The 20,920-nt window shown below is 37.7% G+C and overlaps 1 protein-coding gene across 1 annotated transcript in view; it reads right to left on the bottom strand.

The window, feature by feature from the left end:
• C5 (complement C5) overlaps positions 1 to 20,504 on the bottom strand; it is a 78,105-nt gene extending 57,601 nt beyond the window's left edge. The window contains exons 1-9 of the mRNA XM_060014226.1: positions 20,399 to 20,504; positions 17,228 to 17,420; positions 15,135 to 15,297; positions 9,946 to 10,016; positions 8,384 to 8,475; positions 6,293 to 6,375; positions 3,879 to 3,969; positions 1,742 to 1,856; positions 33 to 159 (exon numbers count right to left, since the gene is read on the bottom strand). Of these exons, the coding sequence (XP_059870209.1) occupies positions 33 to 159; positions 1,742 to 1,856; positions 3,879 to 3,969; positions 6,293 to 6,375; positions 8,384 to 8,475; positions 9,946 to 10,016; positions 15,135 to 15,297; positions 17,228 to 17,420; positions 20,399 to 20,463 (1,000 nt within the window). The 5' untranslated portion in view covers positions 20,464 to 20,504. The remainder of the gene's footprint in view (positions 1 to 32; positions 160 to 1,741; positions 1,857 to 3,878; positions 3,970 to 6,292; positions 6,376 to 8,383; positions 8,476 to 9,945; positions 10,017 to 15,134; positions 15,298 to 17,227; positions 17,421 to 20,398) is intronic.
• Positions 20,505 to 20,920: the final 416 nt, after the last annotated feature.

Here is a 20,920-nt window from a genome sequence, read left to right as displayed (position 1 = left end):
AGAGAAAGTTTAAAAAAAAAAACCACGCTCACCTGTAGACTCTATGACTGTCACACCAATATAAAGGTACTTGTTGTTTACATCTTCTAGACTGCTATAGGACAATTCTTTAATTGCTGTTTCAGAGTCAAATGTGACTCGAGCAATTCCATTTATCAACTGTTTAAAGGGGGAAAATGAAAGAGTTATTTCACAGAAGAATTTATAAGGAAAAAATGAACAAAATGTGCCTTTACTAGCCTCTCAATTGAAGACAAATGTCAGAGGAATGCTTTATTGTCACCACTAAAGTGAGTAAATGAGTCCACAGTTAAGCCCAGAATGTTATTTTCTAATCTATTTCTTTAGAATTTTGACACGGAAGCGTCTTAAATATCATTTGATTTCACAGGCCTTTTTTGTACTAGCTGGCAAAGATGACTTCTTCCAATCACTGAGTCATCATCTTTCTAGACCTCTCAGCTTACTTTTGCTCTTAACTGAGAGTTTATGGGGTTTTATGATATTTACTTTGTACTTTGCTGCTTACATATTGAAACGCTAATTTAAAAACACACAATGGGTAATGGGATATGGGGTTAAGTCACATGATATTATTTAATTATTAACCACAACAGTAAAATAGATTTTGCGTTCTTTTTTCTTCTGAAATTGAGTGTTACGAAGCCAGGGATTTTGTCTTATGTAGCTTTAAATCTCAGTGTCTAGCATAGAATCTTGCATTAAAAAGAGGCATTTAATTTATATCTTAAAGAAATAAAACTGTATTTTGAAAGAACAAAGGCTAAATTACTGATGATACAAACTATGTGAATATGCAGCAGTGAGCAAAATGACACGAACCCTTACCATCCACAGTATAATGTAAAGAACACTGAACTAGAGAAAAGGGGACCAGGGCTCTACTCTGAGCTCCAGCAACCACTAGCCCTTGACCATGGACCAATAACTTCCCAGTGAGTTCATTCATTCACTTATAAATTTTTATAGAGCACCTACGTTTTGCCAGGAAGGAGGCTGGCTCTGGGCATACAATGGGAATGATTCAGACCCCCAAAGAGTTTTGTGTAGAGAATGATAGAGAAGTAAATAAACCATACAATAAGAAGGGTTTCTCAGCACTATTGACCTCATTTGTACAGGATAATTCTTTGTTGTGGGGCACTGTCCTGAAGGAGTTTCACAGCATCCCTGGCCTCTACCCACTAAGTGCCCGTATGATCCTCTTCCCCAGTTGTGACAACCACAAATGTCTCTGGACATTACCAAATGTCCCCTTGGGGGTAAAAGTCATCCCTGGTTGAGAACCACTGCAATAAAGTGTGAAACATGCTCCACTGAGAGCGACTCAAGGCCTGAGGGAGTAGAAAGTGTATCCACATTGAGACAAAGAATGAGAAGGAATTACCTGGGCAAAGAAGAGGCAGGAGGGAACAAAGGGAAAGAGCATTCCCAAGCAGAAGGAGCAGCTCTGCAAAGACCTGGAGGCAAGAGAGACTAGGGTAATTTTGAGAAACTGACGTGACCAGTGCAAGGGAGAAGAAAGGGAGAGATGGGCTGGTGAGGGGAGCTGATGCCAAGGAAAGTGAACTTTATCCTAAGGATAGTGAGAAACCAACAGAGGATTTTAAGTTTCAATTTCCACACCTATTTAAAATGAGAGATTGGACTAGATGAATTTTAAGTCACTTTCCATCTCTAGCATTCATGACAGATCTTTAGGTACAAGTGAATCTCTTACCACTGTGCTTTGCATTGCTTTTTGCATCATTTCTTTTTGATTATCTTTTAAGTCTTCTCTTATTCCAAAAAAGATATAAACGTCAGCCTCGTTGATGACTTTATTATAAAAATATCTGTCAAACAATCATACCATAAAATTGTTTTGCTAACAGGGTTACAATAATAAAATCTGGATAAAATATAACAATTCAAAATTACATAAAGCATTTGATACACTTTAAAGTGCCTTCCATCCACTGTTATATTTCATCCTCATAAAGCTACAATAATAAAGCCAAAGTACAGATTTTTATTACTATGTGCTAGATAAAAAAACTGATCTTGAGGAGATCAAAAGAGTCAGGTCTGGGGCCCTTTCTTACAGGACACATCATTTCCTCAATGATTTTGATACCAGTGGAGAGCTGCTCTTTATCTTCTTTTATGTTTTTAAAAGCAGCATGCCCGATCTCAGAGTTATATGTTCTTTTTTAAAATTCTAACTGCATACTTCTTTTTTTAGTTTAGAATTAAAGTAATAATAAAGAAAACTTTCTGCACAGCAAATACTATAGCAAGAGCTAACTTTCCTTATTCATAGTTTGAACAAAAAAATAAGTCTCTCCATTAAAAGAAGTCAATTTCTACAATTCTCTGTCAAGTGAGCATTTTATGCTGGTTTAGATTAAGGGACAAACACTCTATTTGAGGAATAAATGCTAGTAAGAGAGGCAGTATAGGGTAGCATTTGAGGGCATGTATTCTGGAATGAGACAGGCCAACTGACTTACTAGTTGTATGATCTTGGGCAAATTACTTAACATTTATGTACCTCTGTTTTTCCATTTGTAATGTGGGGATAGTAACAGTATCTACCTCATAGAGTTTTCGTAAAGCTTAAATGAGGTAATATGTACAGAGTGCTTTCAAAAGTGCTTGACACATATAGTTATATAAATCGGTTAATGTTATTAATAACTACAGTATATCGTCATTTTTAAATGACCTAAGCTTTTGTGGTAGATTGCTTGCAAAAATAACCCCAATTCTCCACCTTTCCATGTATCCACCACTTTTGCAGCTCCTTGGGTGTGAAGGGAGTCTATTTCCTTTGCACTGGTCTTGTAATTTGCTTTGGTCAAAAGAATGTGTTGGGGGCTTCCCTGGTGGCGCAGTGGTTGAGAGTCCGCCTGCCGATGCAGGGGACACGGGTTCATGACCCGGTCCGGGAAGATCCCACATGCCACGGAGCGGCTGGGCCCGTGAGCCATGGCCGCTGAGCCTGCGCGTCCAGAGCCTGTGCTCTGCAACGGGAGAGGCCACAACAGTGAGAGGCCCGCGTATAGAAAAAAAAAAAAAAAAAAAGAATGTGTTGGAAGTGATGGTGTGCCAGTCCCAAAGTGTAAACCTCAAGAGGACTTTTATGCTCTCATTTTCTCTCTTTGAGCATTGCTGCTGCTACAGGCTAGCCAGTTGGTTGATGAGAAACACACATGGTCCAATCATCCTTGTAGCTTCAGTCAACTGCTAGCCAGCTGCCAGGCATGTGAGTAAGACCTCCCTAAACGAGCTGGCCCCCAGCTGACCTGCCAACTGACTGCAGGCACATGGGCGAGCCCCACTGACGTTGGCCTGGCCCAGATCAGCAGAACTGCCCAGCTGACTCGTAAATGGCTATGGTTTTAAGGCATTAGATCTTAGAGCAGTTATGCAGCATTAGCTGGCTGATTAAGCCATTAAAAATGACAAGAAGTGAAGGTTTCATATCTCAGTCCCAATATCCTAAGTCATGCTGGTTCCTAAACATACACATTGAACTTAAATCTTTAGGATTTCCCACCCCCGCTCTGGTGAATAACCAACAAAGCTAAAATCAGAATCAGCTAAAATCAGTATGAGCTAATAAACTATAGGCATAGTGTCTTCTCAATCAGTCGGTTTCAAAGTAATGGAAGACATTGCCACTAAATCACAGATCTCAGCGATATATAAATCTATCAACTCAACACATTGTACACCTTAAACTTGCACAATGTTATATGTCAATTATATCTCAATAAAACTGGAAAAAGTTCACACATCTCACTCTGGGCAACTGTCACCAGAGTTGGAACTCAGTTCAGCTAGATAATCTGAAAAAAAAAAAACTTTCTTACCTTGCTTTTATAGTAATTTCAAAATTATTAAAGTCCTTATAACCAATGAAACTATTTTCTGTTTCTATTGAGATAGAAAAGTGTGGCAACACTGAAAATAAAAACAAAGAGGCAACATTACCATTTAATTTAGAGTAGTCTTTAAATCATAGCAACCAACTGTATTTCTGGATTAGTTGGATAAGCTGCTACATCAGCACAACATCCACTTTGTCATCATTATCATCAACAACAACACTATTTTTGGGGAGCCTCCCATTCTGCCAATCAGAGGTCAATCCATCCTCTATGTACTGGAAACACTTCACTTATACTTTGATTTCAGCACTTATTATAGGCAATCGATTATTTCCTCCACTAGAGTATTGGCTCCTTGAAACAAAAAAGACTGTTCTCTCTTTATCTTTGTATGTCTCCCCCTCCCATCCTTCTCATGAATCGCAAATATAGTATGTGCTCAACAAATGTTTATTACATTCAAAATGGAAAAAGAAATTTCTTGCTTATTTAATATTTCCTTTTTTTATCTAGTAGAAAAATCCATCCAGTCTCCAAATTCCAACATAAAACTCTCACTTTAGTCAAGAAGAGAAAGCTTACAATTAGCTACAAGAAAGAACCTTCATAAAAAATTAAAAATTAGGGCAGAAAGGAAGGAGGGTTTTTTCCTCTCTTTGGTATCTTGATTGCCCAAGAGAAAACAATTTCATCTGTCAAAATGGCACTGTCTTCTCTTTATACTAACTCAGACTGTGTACTGAGGCTTACAGATTCTAATTCTATTAACCTGCACAACAGTTAGTAGAAAATTGGGTGATTGTATGACCTTGATATTGTAGACAAAGACTGACATGGGAGAGTAAGTGAGATAGTTGGCTTCAGATAGGGCTTATGTGTTTTCTAAATGGTGAAAAACAGAAGAAAAAGAGCAATGCAATTTGTTGCTCTGGGCTGCATTCCTATGTTATTAAAGATCAAGACAGATGTGTTCTCCCCAGGATATGAAGTAGAGGAAAATATTTCATCCTTTCATCCAGTACCTAGGTGCCATGTAGCCTGCATACTCCTGCCAACAGTGATATACCAATGAAAAGGACACAAACCCTGCCCTTAATGAGCTCACAGTCAAGCAGGGAAGACAGGCATAAGCAAAGAATTACACAAACACCTAAATGACAGATGACAGTTATGAAAACTGATATAAATAAGTACAGGGAATCCTTCCCAGGAAAAAGAATTTAGGGAAAACTTCACTGAATAAATGGCTTTTCAACTGAGACTTGAAAGGTGAGTAGGAGTTGGCTAGGCAAGAGGGAGAGGGAGGGTGTTGCAGGCAGATGGAACATCAAATGCAAAGTCACCATTCCTGGAGTGGTATAAATGAGGCTGAAAAAGAGGTGGGAATGAGGAGATACTGGGGACTTTTCAATAGAGAAATAACATGACAAAGTTTGCATTTCAAGGTTATTTTGGCTAATACCAAGAGAGAATACCTTTGAAGCAGAGATAGCAATTAGTGGGGGTTGCAGTAGACCAGGAGGGAGCCTGGTGGTAAAATCAATGTGTGGCTGCAGATAATAAGAGGTGGATGAATTTTTAGATATCTACAAGAAGCAGCAAAAACACTTGGAGGAAGGGGGATCAGTCAGGATTATATGTTATTTAGAGCCTATAATCTTTAAAGTTGAGTTTCATTATAATAAATTTGCTTTGTCACCGTTTGTTAATTGTTAAAATTCGTGTTATTTGCCACATTATTATGAGTCTCCTGGGGAATAAAAAAATGACTTCAAGAAAAAGAAAGTTAAATTTGATATCAGAGCACACAAATACTCTAGTAAACAACCACAAGAAATGGAAAGGTTAAGCTGTTTATATGTTAATTATTAATCTATTAATATGATTGATTTCAAAATAAGAATATCTTAAAATTTTGGATCAATGTATTAGGAATTTGTGAGCTAGAAGGAAAATAGCACTGGACTAGGGGTAAGGAAATCCAAATGTTCTTGTTCTGTCACTAGCTGGTTGTAATGAATTCAGTAAATCATCTATTAGTCTTATCAGGTTCTGTTCACCTCAACTCTGATTCTTTAAGTTTCTCCTAAAATCATAATTCTGGAAAGGACCTTAACTAGTCAAGTTCCTCAGGAGACTACGTCTCTTGAGGCTCTATAAAGAGGAAGACAAGTCCAGAGAGACTGGTGTGCTTGTTCAGGGTTACCAAGGGCAGCTAGAACTAGAGCCTAGGCATTTGGACAACTCTGCCCACCCCCTTGAGCAGTACTTCTAACCATACCAGCAAGTGGCCTCATCTTCATCTGGGAGTGATTTTGCATTAAGTTCATTCATGAAAAGAATTATTGCAAAAATACTAACTCTTTATAGGTAAACTTTTAATTGTAAGAAATTACCATATTCTTTAATTTCAAAATATGCGGTTCCAGTTGTTGAAAAGTCTTCTTTATATTTAGCTCGAACTGTCCATACACCATATCTATGGAAGCAAAATATTTATAATTACAGAAGTCATCAAATGTTTTTAATTCACCCAAAGAAAATCTAATCAATTCCCATTTTAAAGAGGGAGAGGTAAGTAAAGATGTATATAGCCTACGTACTTTTTTTCGACAACAGATTTTAAAGCAATAAACAGAAATAACTGAGCATTTTCAAGATAATAGAAATTTAGTAATTAGTTTTCATACATTGTGATTTTTTTCAGGTATTTTTATCTCAATATAATAGCTTTGATTTGAAGAGCTTATGATACTTGAAAATTTACTAATCCTGGAGCTTAATTATACTAACATAATACTAAAATCCACCCTGTAGTAGAAAATCCATAACAATGTCTCTAGAAACATATAATACAGGTCAAGCCTATCCAGATGATAAAATTCACACTTCACATAAATGAAATTTTGGTTGGGGACAAAATATGGTTTGTTTAAAGAGGAAAATGATCTGAGTTTCACAACCTTCATTCAGAAATATTGACTGAGAACTGGATTAAGCACTGGAGATAAAAAATGAACAAGATAGAAGAGATCCTGTCTTCCCAGAGTTACTAGTCCATGGGAGTCCAAATCCCCACTTTTACGTTTAGTAGCAGATTGGACTTGAGCAAATTACTTAGATTCATTTGTGAAATGGGAAAAATAAAATCTATCTTGCACACTGGTTATGCAATCAATAAAGTTTAATATTATGGTTATCATCATCATTTACACAAAGAACATTTATCAAGTGCCTGTTATGTTGAGGTGCTAGTGATTCAAAAGTGACCAATATGGACAAGACTCCTGTCCTCAAGGAGTTTACAGTCTAGTGGGGAATAAAAGGCAAGTAAATTAATAAATAATTACTTACAAAACTGAGATAAGTGCCATGAAGAAAATAAACAGAGAGTAAAAGGAAGAGAGAGACTACATTAGATCATGCATCCAGGGGTAGCTTCTTTGAAAAGGGAGCATTTACCCTGTGTCCTAAAGAATGAAAGGAAGCCAGCCTTGTAAAGAGCAAGGTGGAGTACATTCTAAGCAGAAGGGACAACATGTGCAAATGTACTGGGGTAAGACAATACTGGTCATGGCTGACATAATCTGTCATGGAGCAAATGACAGAAGATGAAGTTGGAGAAATGATAATAATTATAAAATAACTGGATAAATTCTGTGCTATGGAGCGTGTAATATTTTCAAGGAAGTACAAAATTTAAAAATTATCCAAATTATTTAAATCCCCCAATTTCATCCAAATTTCTAGAAAATCTTCAGTACAGTGAATTAACTGCAAACTCGATTCTAGAGGGCAGACAAAAATGACCATAAAAAGATTTTGCTTTAAAGTGATATTGTAGTCATTTTATAGGTGCACTTATCTTATTTGTCCTCCTCTAAGTTCCTTGCAGACAGGGACTGTGGATTCTTTATTTCTGTTTTGAATTTCTCATTCCCGTTGTACTTTGCGTATACCAGGAATGTGTTCACTAAATTTTTTTCACATTGGGTTCTGTTCTTAATCCTTTAGCATGTGGCCAAATGGAGGAAATTAATAACACCCTCCCTCTTGAAATCTGTCTTCTGGTATTCTGTGCAGTAAAGACTACAGGGGGCCAATATTTTTATAACTCTCAGAGCTAGGCATGGGATAATACCAGCCTTTTAGACTGATAGTCTATTAGATTCCTTGAAGGGTGGAGGGTTGACGGTTTTGATGGGAAGAAAAAAAAAAGGACTGGGGACTGTTTTTTGCCTCTTCCAAATTTTAATTTCTATACGTAAAGAGGATTGGTAAGAAGTATTGGGAGTGGTTTGTTTGTTTTGCCAGAACCTGAGCCTAGCTTCTAATTAGACTTGAAAAGAGTTTGTATATCCTCATTTCCTTCACACCTACCCTTTGTTAACACTAGGTGGCTCCATTTGACTGGTTATCTATCTCACAACCAAAAGTTTCAGATGTGCTTTTTAGAGAAAACTTTATTAACAAATACTTTAAAATACTTAGGATTAGATGGAATCTTGAAGTCAGGAAAAGAGACAATTCCAGTATAATCATTTTCTTCTACCATGTCAACTTCTGATCCTTCAGGATCCTTTGAATAAAAACAAACAACTTCAAATCACATAAATCACATTTTTAAAATTGACTGATTATATTGTCTTTTTCTTTTTTTTTTTTGCGGTATGCGGGCCTCTCACTGCCGTGGCCTCTCCCGTTGCGGAGCACAGGCTCCGGACGCGCAGGCTCGGCGGCCATGGCTCACGGGCCCAGTCGCTCCACTGCATGTGGGATCTTCCCGGACCGGGGCACGAACCCGTGTTCCCTGCATCGGCAGGCGGACTCTCAACCACTGCGCCACCAGGGAAGCCCGATTATATTGTCTTTGATCTACAGAAATATTTACTAACAAATATCCATGTCTTCAAATTAAATATGAAGGAGGAAAATCATTTAAATGTTGTGAAATGCAAATATGGTTAATTTAAGCCACTTCCCTCCCTCTTTTTGGACCGTCTTCCATCTCCTGCCTCACGGCGGGGGGGGGGGGGGGGGGGGGGGGGGGGGGGGAGTAAATCAGTGTCCTGGGTATCCTAGTCTCAGTTATCTAGAACAGATTCAACTCTTTATTGTACAACTAAAGAAAAAAAAGAAGTATGACAAAAACTGATGTTATAATGTATGAAATATGAACTTACATGCTTTACAGATACCTGAATCTAAATTCTGTATGTGTTCATCTGAAGCTTTCCAAAGCAAATATGCTGTAAAATGCATTTATTAGCTAGACATTTTGTAAGTTTGCAGTCTATGTCAATAGTTATCCACCACAATCTTGGAACACTCTGGATGCTTCTCAAGTAATTCATTATAAAATAGTCAGATGTTAAAGTTTGTGAAAGTTTTATGATTTTTGTAAGTTATGAAGGATTCAAGGTTATTCCGATACAATCCTCTTTTTCATTTGTGCTCTGTTAAGGTTTTCGGGTTTTTGGTTATTTGAGTAGGAGGAAAGGTACTGCAACCTATAGTGAAGGACCAATTACTAGTACACCTACTGTTAATAGGTGAGCAGTTATCTCCCCACAAAAATTTGTAGGGTTGTGACACGAACTGGGAAGACCATGGAAGTTTATTTCACATGTGCATATCATCTGTTACATATGTCATGGCTGATGAAAAGCTGATAACAGCTGATCTTTATCTCATGGGTTAGCACTATTTTTCATGTGTTAGTATGTTAGTTACTAAAGCCTAAAGTGCTCAAGTGTATTGTACAAATAAAAAATCTCAGACATAATAGGCATTCAACTAATTCTTAGTGATTGATCAGTGTTCTTCAAGAAATAAATCATGAAGGATATATTTAAATGATTTAGTTCAAAACATAACTTGTTGAGATTTCATTTTCATGAGGTTTTTACATATTGTAGAGGTATAAACCTACAATTTTATACTCACAGAAGGTGTCCAATAACCATTTCCTGAACACTGAATGAGTTAGTATGGTGTGAGGGCAGGATTATGGAACAGAGTATCTCATCCAAATAAATAACATACTTACTATGAAAGTTAAGACAGTTTCTCTTTTGGCTGGCTTCAAGTCATCGTTCAGTGAATAAACTCTAACCTTTACTGTAAGAATAATTGATATCATCAAAAACTTTGCTAAGCACAGTATTTTGATTTTTTACAATAGTCACCCTTAAAAGAGATGAGCTTCATTTTAAAAATTCAATACACAGTCATACATGAAAATCCATATTTAAAAGAAAGGAAAAGTTAGTTTGTAGACATATACATACCAATGATTTTTTTCTTTTAAAGAGAATCCTTTTGGATTCCTTTAAAGAGCTACTTTCTAGTGAATTTAAAGTACAGTTCACTTTATTAAAATATATTTACATACATCTTTTTGGGAATAAATATATAGTACAAAATTAGTTATATCTGTAATTAGGCCACTGTTTATAAAGAATTTCATAGTAGGGACTTCCCTCGTGGTCCAGCGGATAAGACTCCGCGCTCCCAATGCAGGGGACACGGGTTTGATCCCTGGTCAGGGAACTAAGATCCCACATCCCGCATGCCACACGGCATGGACCAAAAAAAAAAAAAAAAAGAATTTCATAGTAGCAAAATAGTGATGTCTACCATATGGTTATATGGGAGTATAATAAATTGTCTCATATTAAAGTTGAAGATTTTAATGGAAAATTAGGTACTTTGTTTCAGACATTATACACTCTTACAACAAGGCCCCAAATTGTCTCTTATTGTTACTAAAGATAGCACTGAATTCTATGGTTTTGTTATATTTATTGAGGCAGATCCTACAATTGTTCTCTCATTGTTAAAAGAATAATGGCAGGCGCTCAATAACAATTAGTTCTCTTCCACTTCTTTCTGTCAGTTAATAGATCCCTACCTTTTAAAAAAAAAGCATCTGCTTAGCTTTTAACTCATAGCTGCTTGAGACTTGCTGATCTAGTTCCTTCCAATGACATATTATAATTTCTCTAGGGTTTTACTGATGCTCAAATCATTTCATGGCCAAAACTTTAACCACAAAATAAAATTGAGCTGATGCCATAAACCTTTTAAAGGGTCGGTATTATGCAAAGCTCTACACAAGAAGCCACGTGTTAAGCACTCTAAAATTTGTTTCACTGTACCATAAGATCAAAGCAAAATGCTCAGTAAATCCCTCCACTCTGCTGTCCCCTCACCCCTGTCTCTCTCCTCGAGTCTTCCCTCCTGCTTTATGAACATACCTGGTCCAGGCCTGAGCATCACTGGGATGCTGCCAGAGGCAGTATCCCACAAAAGTTAAGAGCTCAGGCCCTCGAGTTCAAAACTTGGGTTTCACTCCTGCCTCTGCCACTTTCTAATGTGACCCAGGGCAGGATACCTAATCCCTCTACACCTTAGTTCCTGCATCTGTAAAATAGGACTGCTAGTATCTGCTTCATAGTATGTGAGCCTAAATGAGACAAAGCTTTTGCATAACCTGGCACATAATAACTGATCAATAAATGTTTATTATTTTTATTTTATACTACTTCTATGGCTACTACTTGTTCACTTTCTAACCCATTTTGTGTTAGGTTAGAAAATTAATCTTGTCTTCATAGCAATGGTGTATCAAAGGTAAGATTAATAATTTTTTTGTACCAAAGATATAGCTTATTAATTTAAAAATGTATATTGAATGCCTTCTATGTGCAGATACTATGCTAGGCACAGAGATATGGTGGTGACAAATCAGACATGGAATTCCTCTAATGGAGTGGAGGAGAGAGGCAAACACAAGATGACACAAAGTAAATGTAAAATTCCAGGGGTAGGAAGTGCTATAAAAGACACTCCTTGGCTTTCTGAGTGTGGAAGAGGGAGCTTTGAAGCAGAGAAGGCTGCCCTTTATGGGATGGCACGTAAGGGTTGAGTAGGAGTTAAGAAGGCAAGGAAGGGGCATGAATATACCAGGAAGAGGTACACAAGCTTTACTGTGGATAGGAAAATGGTGTGAGAAAGCAACTGAAAAGAGGTCAGCTTGGCTGGTGTCCACCGATGAAGGGGAACATGGTGGGTGATAAGGTTGGAGGGGAAGGCAGGACACAGGCTGTGTGAAATTGAAGGATTTTGGTCAATACTCTGAAGGCCTTTGTCCTATAAAGGCTTGAAGATTTAAGCCTCTATCCTAAAGATGCTTATAAGAAAAATCCCTCAATGATCTTCAGATTAAATGTGTGCATTGGGACATTAGAGCTATAAACAGCAAGATGTAATCAATTTTTAAAAGAATTACTTCTCAATCATTCTTTTTCTTCTGTGTAAATAAGGCCTTACGCTATTCCACAGATTAAATGATAATGGGAAATACTTTCCTAGTGCTTACTCTGTGGTAGGCAGTGTTTGAAGTATTGACACATATGAATTCACTTAACTCTCACAACAACTCTATGAGGTAAGTTCTATTATTATCTCCATTATACAGATGAGGAAAATGGGGCTCAGAAATATTAACTCACACAGGGTCACAGAGCTAATAAGAGCCCAAGCTGGGATTTGAACCCAACAATTTGGCTCCAGAGTTTGCTTTTAACCACTATACTTCACTACTTCTCAGTAATGAGTCAATATTTATTTATTTATTTTAAAAGATTTATTTACTTTTTAAATTTTATTTATTTATTTTGGCTGCGCTGGGTCTTAGTCGTGGCACCCAGGATCTTTGTTGTGGCATGCAGGATCTTTTAGTTGCAGCACGCTAACTCTTAGTTGCGGCATGCATGCAGGATCTTGTTCCCTGACCAGGGATCGAACCCCGGCCCCCTGCACTGGGAGCGCAGAGTCTTACCCACTGGACCACCAGGGAAGTCCCAATGAGTCAATATTTAGAGGAGTGGCTTCCCTGGTGGCGCAGTGGTTAAGAATCCGCCTGCCAGTGCAGGAGACACTGGTTCGAGCCCTGGTCCAGGAAGATCCCACATGATGCAGAGCAACTAAGCCTGCAAGCCACAACTACTGAGCCCGTGTGCCACAACTACGTGCCTAGAGCCCATGCTCTGCAATGAGAGCCACCGTGCACCGCAACGAAGAGTAGCCCCCACTTGCCACAACTAGAGAAAGCCTGCACACAGCAATGAAGACCCAACACACCCAAAAATAAATAAATAAATATATTAAAAAAAGAAATTTAGAAGAAAGTTCTCTAATTCTCCTCTATGATTAGAATAGATGAGGATACCACATCTTCTTACACTAAAGTTCTGACAAAGAAATAACATATGAGGCTGTTCTTAATTTTTTTTAAGACTTTTTTGATGTGGACCATTTTTAAAGTCTTCATTGAATCTGTTATAATACCGCTTCTGTTTTATGTTTTGGTCTTTTGGCCACGAGGCATGTGGGATCTTAGCTCCCCGACCAGGGATCAAACCCACATCCCCTGCATTGCAAGGCGGATTCTTAACCACTGTACCACCAGGGAAGTCCCAAGGCTATTCTTAAGGAAAGCCTTGATAGCTAAGAGAGGTCCCAGGCTCTGGGTATCAGACTACTTGTTGGACAAAGATGAGGATGCTAAATAGTAGGTAGTGTCAACAGGACCCAATTAATGAAGCTTCCTCTAACATAGGAGGAACACAAGGGTATGGATATATTTGTTTCTGGGTATGATGTTCAAAAAGGGCCCAAGCTTTATGGGCAGAGACTATCTCCATGTACACCAAGTCATCTTGGAGTCAAGAGAGTACTATTCTGGCTATGATATTCTGTCCAAGCCGAAACCAACACCCCACCCTCTGTAGGCCTTTCCTTTCTGAGCTGGTCATAACAGGAGCTCCTGCTAAAAAGGTAGTGGTGCAGGCCTGTTCCACCCCATACTATCAACATCAACCAATATGCAGCAGGTATCTACTACCTGAAATGTTTTCAACAAAGCTGGCTGGTCCTGCCTCCCTTCCTCTTTCCTTCACCAATAATGTCATTATTGAAACTCCATAACCTCCCCCTTCCACATACAGTTCTCTCATAATTCCATCTCTGATGTGCTCAAAAGTTAATTCTGGTAACAGGGAGTGATGGAGGAATCGAAGGTTTTGCAGACACATGAACATATGTGGTCAGCATTCACACTTTTCTGTGTTTATTGTTGGTTTCTTAGGAATAAATCCAGTCAATTGTCAATCCCAGAGTTTTGACTGGCTATCCTGCCCTTTCCCCCTCTAACAGATAAACCAAGAATACAAAACAATGTTCTAATAGGAACTTTCTTTAGGCAGATCCCTTTAGAAAATTAATATCCATATATTTCTGTGATTTAATTTATATTTTGCTGAAACATCTGATTCTTAGGGTTTGATTTGTTTTCTGAATTTGAGGATTAGCTCCAAAGTAATAGACCTTTTTTTATGATCACTGCTTTATAATAAATTATCTTCTCATTGCCAAAATAATATTTGCAGTTACATCTTAAAATTGTTTAATAATAAGACCTAACACTACATTTCACAATTCTTAAATAGTTTTTTTTCTACATGGGAATAACTGATGAGGTAGATAATATAACTGTTAATTTTTGCCATTTCCATATGAATTTAAGATTTATATTTAAAATCAAATTTAAAATTAATTCTGTTTAATTGTTTAACAATTTCTGTATGAATTTAAAATTAAAATGATATTTATAAGTGTAAAAATCACTGGGAATTGAGACTCTTTTGAGCAAGTTGGAAACCTATCTCCACTTAAATTCAAGTTTTAAAAAGCTCTACAGTGATATTGGCGAGTAATTTACTTTTTTTGTGGTATCTTTGTCTGGTTTTGGTATCAGGGTGATGGTGGCCTCATAGAATGAGTTTGGGAGTGTTCACACTACTATATTTAAAATAGATAACCAACAAGGACCTACTGTATAGCACAGGGCCCTCTGCTCAATATTCTGTAATAACCTCAATGGGAAAAGAATTTGAAAAAGAATAGTTATATGTATATGTATAACTGAATCATTTTGCTGTATACTTGAAACTAACACAACATTGTAAATCAACTATACTCCAATATAAAATAAAAATTAAAAATAAATAAATAAAAACTCTTCCCCACATCCAGAGTTCAGTTTAAATAAATGCCATCATCATTTACCCAGCTGTTCAAGCTTGGGGAAAAAAACCCAAAAACCTCTACAGTATAGTGTCAATCCCAATCCCACTCCCCCGCCCCCAGAGAGAGAAGCATTTTATAATCTACCTGACTGGTGTGGAGTGTAAACAGGTTTGTCTGTATGAATGAAGAGGAATCCATTGTCATAGGTTATTGGCATTTTTTTTGATTTTGAAAAATGCTTTGATACAACATCCAAATACACATGTGAAACTGGGTCTTGTCCTCCAGACAATTGTTTGGGTTGTATCTGTAAAAGACAATGTTGATGGAAAAGAGTACAATAATTTTAAGGATATAAAACATGTTATTTAAAAAGTAGTATAGGAGCCAAAGTAGTAAATAAATTTTGCCCAAAGCCCTTCAATATCAAATGTCATAATCAACATTTAGCTTTAAGCAATTAAAATTTTTTTGGGGGCTTCCCTGGTGGCGCAGCGGTTGAGAGTCCGCCTGCCTATGCAGGGGGCACGGGTTCGTGCCCGGGTACGGGAAGATCCCACATGCTGCGGAGTGGCTAGGCCAGTGAGCCATGGCCGCTGAGCCTGCACGTCTGGAGCCTGTGCTCCGCAATGGGAGAGGCCACAACAGTTAGAGGTCCGCATACCACACACAAAAAAAATCTTTTTGGTTCTGTGCTTCCCAAATTTTACATGCATTTAGTAAAAACTACTACTATAGGAGCTCTCTTAAACTTTCACTTCATCAGCTTGTTGGATTAGCCCATGTTCTCCATCCCCTCAGTTCAACATCCTGACTGATGTTCAGGACACTTTGTATCCTATCTACATCCTTCTGCTTCCACGGGTTGAGCAATGTGCTTTCCAATTTGTCTATGTAATTGTAATGATCCACTTTACACTGCATGATATGCACATTTAATACACAGAAAGTAACAGAAGAAAGAAAAGTGTTTTTTTTTTTTTTTTTTTTTTTTGCGGTACGCGGACCTCTCACTGTTGTGGCCTCTCCCGTTGCGGAACACAGGCTCCGGACGCGCAGGCTCAGCGGCCATGCCTCACGGGCCCAGCCACTCCGCGGCATGTGGGATCTTCCCGGACCGGGTCACGAACCCGTGTCCCCTGCATCGGTAGGTGGACTCTCAACCACTGCGCCACCAGGGAAGCCCACAAAAGTGTTTTTATGAAAACTTCGGCTTTGAAAACATGAGATAAAAGTTAATCACTAAAACAAACCATGTTAAATTAGATATGTGAGAGTACCGTAAAAATTTGGAAAACGGTAAAAATCTATAAAGATTCTGCACTCAGATTGCTTTGCAAGTATCTAAGTTCTTTCTCTACTTTAAGGAAATAGAAACTGTAGAACAAATGATTCGTTAAAGCTGTGACACATTATAAATAAGAATCTCTGCTCCAACCAGTGGATCCAAGAAAAGACCTGGGCACAACATTTAACGATTAGCAAATAAAGATACATTGTAACGTTAAGATAAAGTTAAATGCTTAAGGTATGCATCAATTTTGTGATTTCCCCACCCTAATTTACTTTTCCAATTAGCCATCTGAGTTAGAACTGTTCAACAGAGCTCTGTGTGATAAGGGAGAGCTGTTCAGTATGGTGCCACCAGTTACCTGTGGCTATTTAAGCACTTGAAAGGTGGCTAGTATGAGTGATTAACTGAATTTTTTATTTTAGTTACATTTGATTGATTTAAATTTAAAGGTAACAGTCACATGTGTGTGGCTAATGGCATCAGGTAAGAGTGTCTACTTTTGGGAAATGAATTTTATTTCTTAATAAACCTAAAAAGTGGAAGTATTTGTTAAGAGGTTAGAGCATTTACCATCAAGAACATTAATCAAAGAATTCCTACATTTGGTTAGAATTTATTTAGATCAGAGTTTCTCAAACCTGAGTAATACACAGATCCCGTTTAAAGGATAAAATGTTTTGGAGCACTCTCAGTGTTGTCTTTTTATTATTTGCAATATAATAAAAACTATTTTTAGTACAATGTTACTTAAATATGTACAAACCTAAAAGTAAGTATAATATTCTTGTGCTTATGACTCATTAGTGACTGACATCATCTAATAATCACGCAGTGGTAGAGTGGTATAAATGATCAAATCTCTGTGTTATCAATACTCAAACTTGGTACACATTTTACTGAGAATATTCTATATATATAAAGAAACTGAAGGATAAATACATACTGTTAAGAGTGCAGAATTTTGGAATTTATTTACTGTGGATAAAATAACATGGCCTGAAGAATAAGTAAATTTTTTGTCAGGATAACTTTTGATAGAGATTGTTGCATCAAATTCTTCAGTGTATCCATAAACTTGAATTACAATATTTTCAGATGCTCCAACACAGAATACTTTTGGTGCTGAAATGACATACCTGTTGAAATAGGAAAAGAGAAGGAACAGTATATTTATATGACATTTTTTGTTATACTTCTGATTTTTTTTTAAATCTCACTTGAGAGATTCAATTTAAAATAGGCACATTTGGGGCCTTCCTTGGTGGCGCAGTGTTTAAGAATCCACCTGCCAGGGCTTCCCTGGTGGTGCAGTGGTTGAGAGTCCGCCTGCCAATGCAGGGGACACGGGTTCGTGCCCCGGTCCGGGAAGATACCACATGCAGTGGAGCAGCTGGGCCCGTGAGCCATGGCCGCTGAGCCTGCGCGTCCAGAGCCTGTGCTCTGCAACGGGAGAGGCCACAATAGTGAGAGGCCCACATACCGCAAAAAAAAAAAAAAAAAAAGAATCCGCCTGCCAATGCAGGGGACATGGGTTCCAGCCCTGGTCCGGGAAGATCCCACATGCCGCAGAGCAACAAGGCCCATGCGCCACAGCCACTGAGCCTGCGCTCTAGAGCCCGCGAGCCACAACTGCTGAAGCCCATGTGCCTAGAGCCCGTGTTCTGCAACAGGAGAGGCCACCACAATAAGAAGCTCACACGCTACAGCGGGGAGTAGCCCCTGCTCACCACAACTAGAGAAAGTGCACCCGCAGCAACGAAGACCCAATGCAGCCAAAAAATAAAATAAAAAATAAAATAAAAATAAATAAAATAGGCACATATTCTCAACTTAAAATGATATTTTTAAATCAACATTTATTTGTGGTTTACGATAATTTCATCTTCTCAATTCCCCATGTGCTTACCCAGGAACAGCAGAAAATGAGGAATGTTCAGCTTTGATGATAATAAGGTACAGTTACTGAAATCTTACTCAGTGTTAGGTACTATTTTAAGACATATATATATATATATATATATAAACTCACTGTGTTGTGACAACCCCTCTATGAAAAAAGTCTTACTATTACTCCGACTTTACAGAGGAAGAAACTGATAATTGACTTCCCCAAGGTCACATAGCTATTAAATTACAGAATTAGGAATTGAACCCGAGCAGCCCGTTTCCTGAATTAACACGTTCAATTGCTAGGCTAAGCTGAATTTATCAAGAATTTTTGCAAGAGAAATTTAGAAAAAAAAAGTTACTTTAATTTTGGTATTGTTAGAAGTTTTATATTTTTCAGTTTAGTATTGTTTTACTTTTGATTGTCTATGTGGTGGTGGTGGTGAAATATAAAATAATTCATGCTTCAGGTCCCTAAAAGACAGCTCTGGAACCACTCATTCATACAGACTTTTGTCCTTACTGATACATTAGTAGCTATAAAGTATTTCATACTTTTCTTATTTTCTTTCAATAGTTGTAGAGAATATGGCCACTGAGCTTGCAGAGAGGCACAAATTCTAGTTTGGTCTCTACCTGGAATGTTCTTTCTCCAGATATTTGCATGGTTTGCTCTGTTACTTCCTTCAAGCTCTGTTTGAGTGTCACCTCCTTAGAGAACCTTCCCTGTCTACACTTTTAAATAGTGCCCCATCATTTCTTTATCTTCTTACTCTCCTTTATTTTTTTCCTTCATGGTACCAATAACTACCTGACCTTATTTATTTACTCATTCACTCATTGGTTCATTCATTGGTTCATCATTTTCTTCTCCCACTTGAATGCAAGCTCTGTATCATCTACTATATCCGCAGTGCCTATCACATAGTAGGTGCTGAAAAAATTTTTGTTGAATCAATCAATTAAATTTATTGATTCCCATGTTGTAAATGGCATACTCCCACTTTTTCAGAGAAAGAGAGAAGATGTTTATTGAGGGCCAGTGTAGTAGAAAAAATTAAGTATCATGGGACCCAGGTTCTAGTCCTAGTTCTACCACTAATTTGAAGTCATTTAATCCAATTTCTCTGAACTTCAGTCGGCTGTCTTTCAAGAAGGAATAAACGAAAACTAACCAGGAAATGGGGTGATTGTGGCCATGTGAGAAAATCAGATTAGGGTTGGGAGAGTGCTATAAATTTATGACATCCTAAGTATACATTTATATTTATAATATATTTTACATATTTAAAGTATACATTTATAACAAAATGGGAAAAAATTGAAGCGGTAAAGAGGAGTCCTTAATACAAGTCCTACTTCTGTTTCTCTTAGTGGTGTGACCTTTGGCAAGTTACTTTCTCTATCTGGATTTATCCTTACAGGAAATGAGTAGGTTTGATTAGATATTCTCCAGTTACTTATCAGTACTAAAATGTTATTTCTTGATATGATATCAATATTTTAAAGATTTAGTTTAAAATACACATTATTTCAATAACACTAAAATTTATAAAGCATTAGCTCATAAATTTGGAAGTAATTATAACCATAGATTTTTCAAACCACAGGCTTAGAATTGAACCCCAAGTAACCCTTGCTTTACTATGTACAGTACACGGAAAACACAAAGAAAACTCTGCACCAGATAGAAACAAGCCAGAAACACCAAGAAAGTTTATTATCTTGAGTTTAGTTTGTGCTGTTTTGAAGAGGAATTTGAATAATCACTTATGTAAATTTTATAAGTAACAATCCCCTAAAACTGTCATGTTGTTAGCCACTCATCAAATCAAAATGCTACATGACTTTCTTATTCAGAGGTGAGACTATTCACTTAGTGCTCCCAGAAGTAGAAAGTTATTTACAAATTAACACAGTCTGGGGCTTCCCTGGTGGCACAGTGGTTGAGAGTCCGCCTGCCGATGCAGAGAACACGGGTTCGTGCCCCGGTCCGGGAAGATCCCACGTGCTGCGGAGCGACTGGGCCCGTGAGCCATGGCTGCTAAGCCTGCGTGTCCGGAGCCTGTGCTCCGCAACGGGAGAGGGCACAACAGTGAGAGGCCCGTGTACCACAAAAAAAAGCAAACAAACAAAAAACCAAATTAACACAGTCTGTTGAATTTACTTTTTCACTCATCACATTAATAAGATGCATTGAAAAATAAAGATGGGTTGTTTTACTTACGTTTGTTCCTGTCCCCAACTTTTCCCCACGAAGATTAAAAAACAAAGTATGCCCCACAGGCCCATGCTGGAGGTAGCAGTAAACCATGGATATAACGCTCCTGAAGTTACTCTCCTTTTAAATAAACCGAGATTGAAGAACTTGGGTAAATTGGTTTACTGGTTAATTATTAATGTCAAGAAGAGGGACTTCTAAGTAGGAAAAGTAAAATTGGAACTGAAACACCCTTTAATGCCCAGGTATAAAAGTAGGAGTTTTTTTATAGAGTCCTACACCTAGATAATTTATTTTGATGAATACAAATAAAAGGATTCTAACATAAGAGTTTGGCACTGAAATGAATGGCTCAAAATTAGAAACCAGTAAGTTGCATTGTCTTTGGCCTTTCATCTCTTAACCAGGCAATTGCTCTGATGTTTTATCATCTGTGAGCATGCCTTTGGAGGCCCTCTGATACAGATGGAGACCCACCTGGATTCAGTTTCACACTGAGGTGATTTTAGAATGGGCCTGGTTTAGAGA

Source organism: Delphinus delphis, chromosome 6 (assembly GCF_949987515.2).
Source record: "Delphinus delphis chromosome 6, mDelDel1.2, whole genome shotgun sequence".
In the NCBI taxonomy this organism is placed as follows: domain Eukaryota; kingdom Metazoa; phylum Chordata; class Mammalia; order Artiodactyla; family Delphinidae; genus Delphinus; species Delphinus delphis.
Note: the sequence above shows the minus strand (reverse complement) of the source record. Positions and strands in the feature narration are given on the sequence as shown.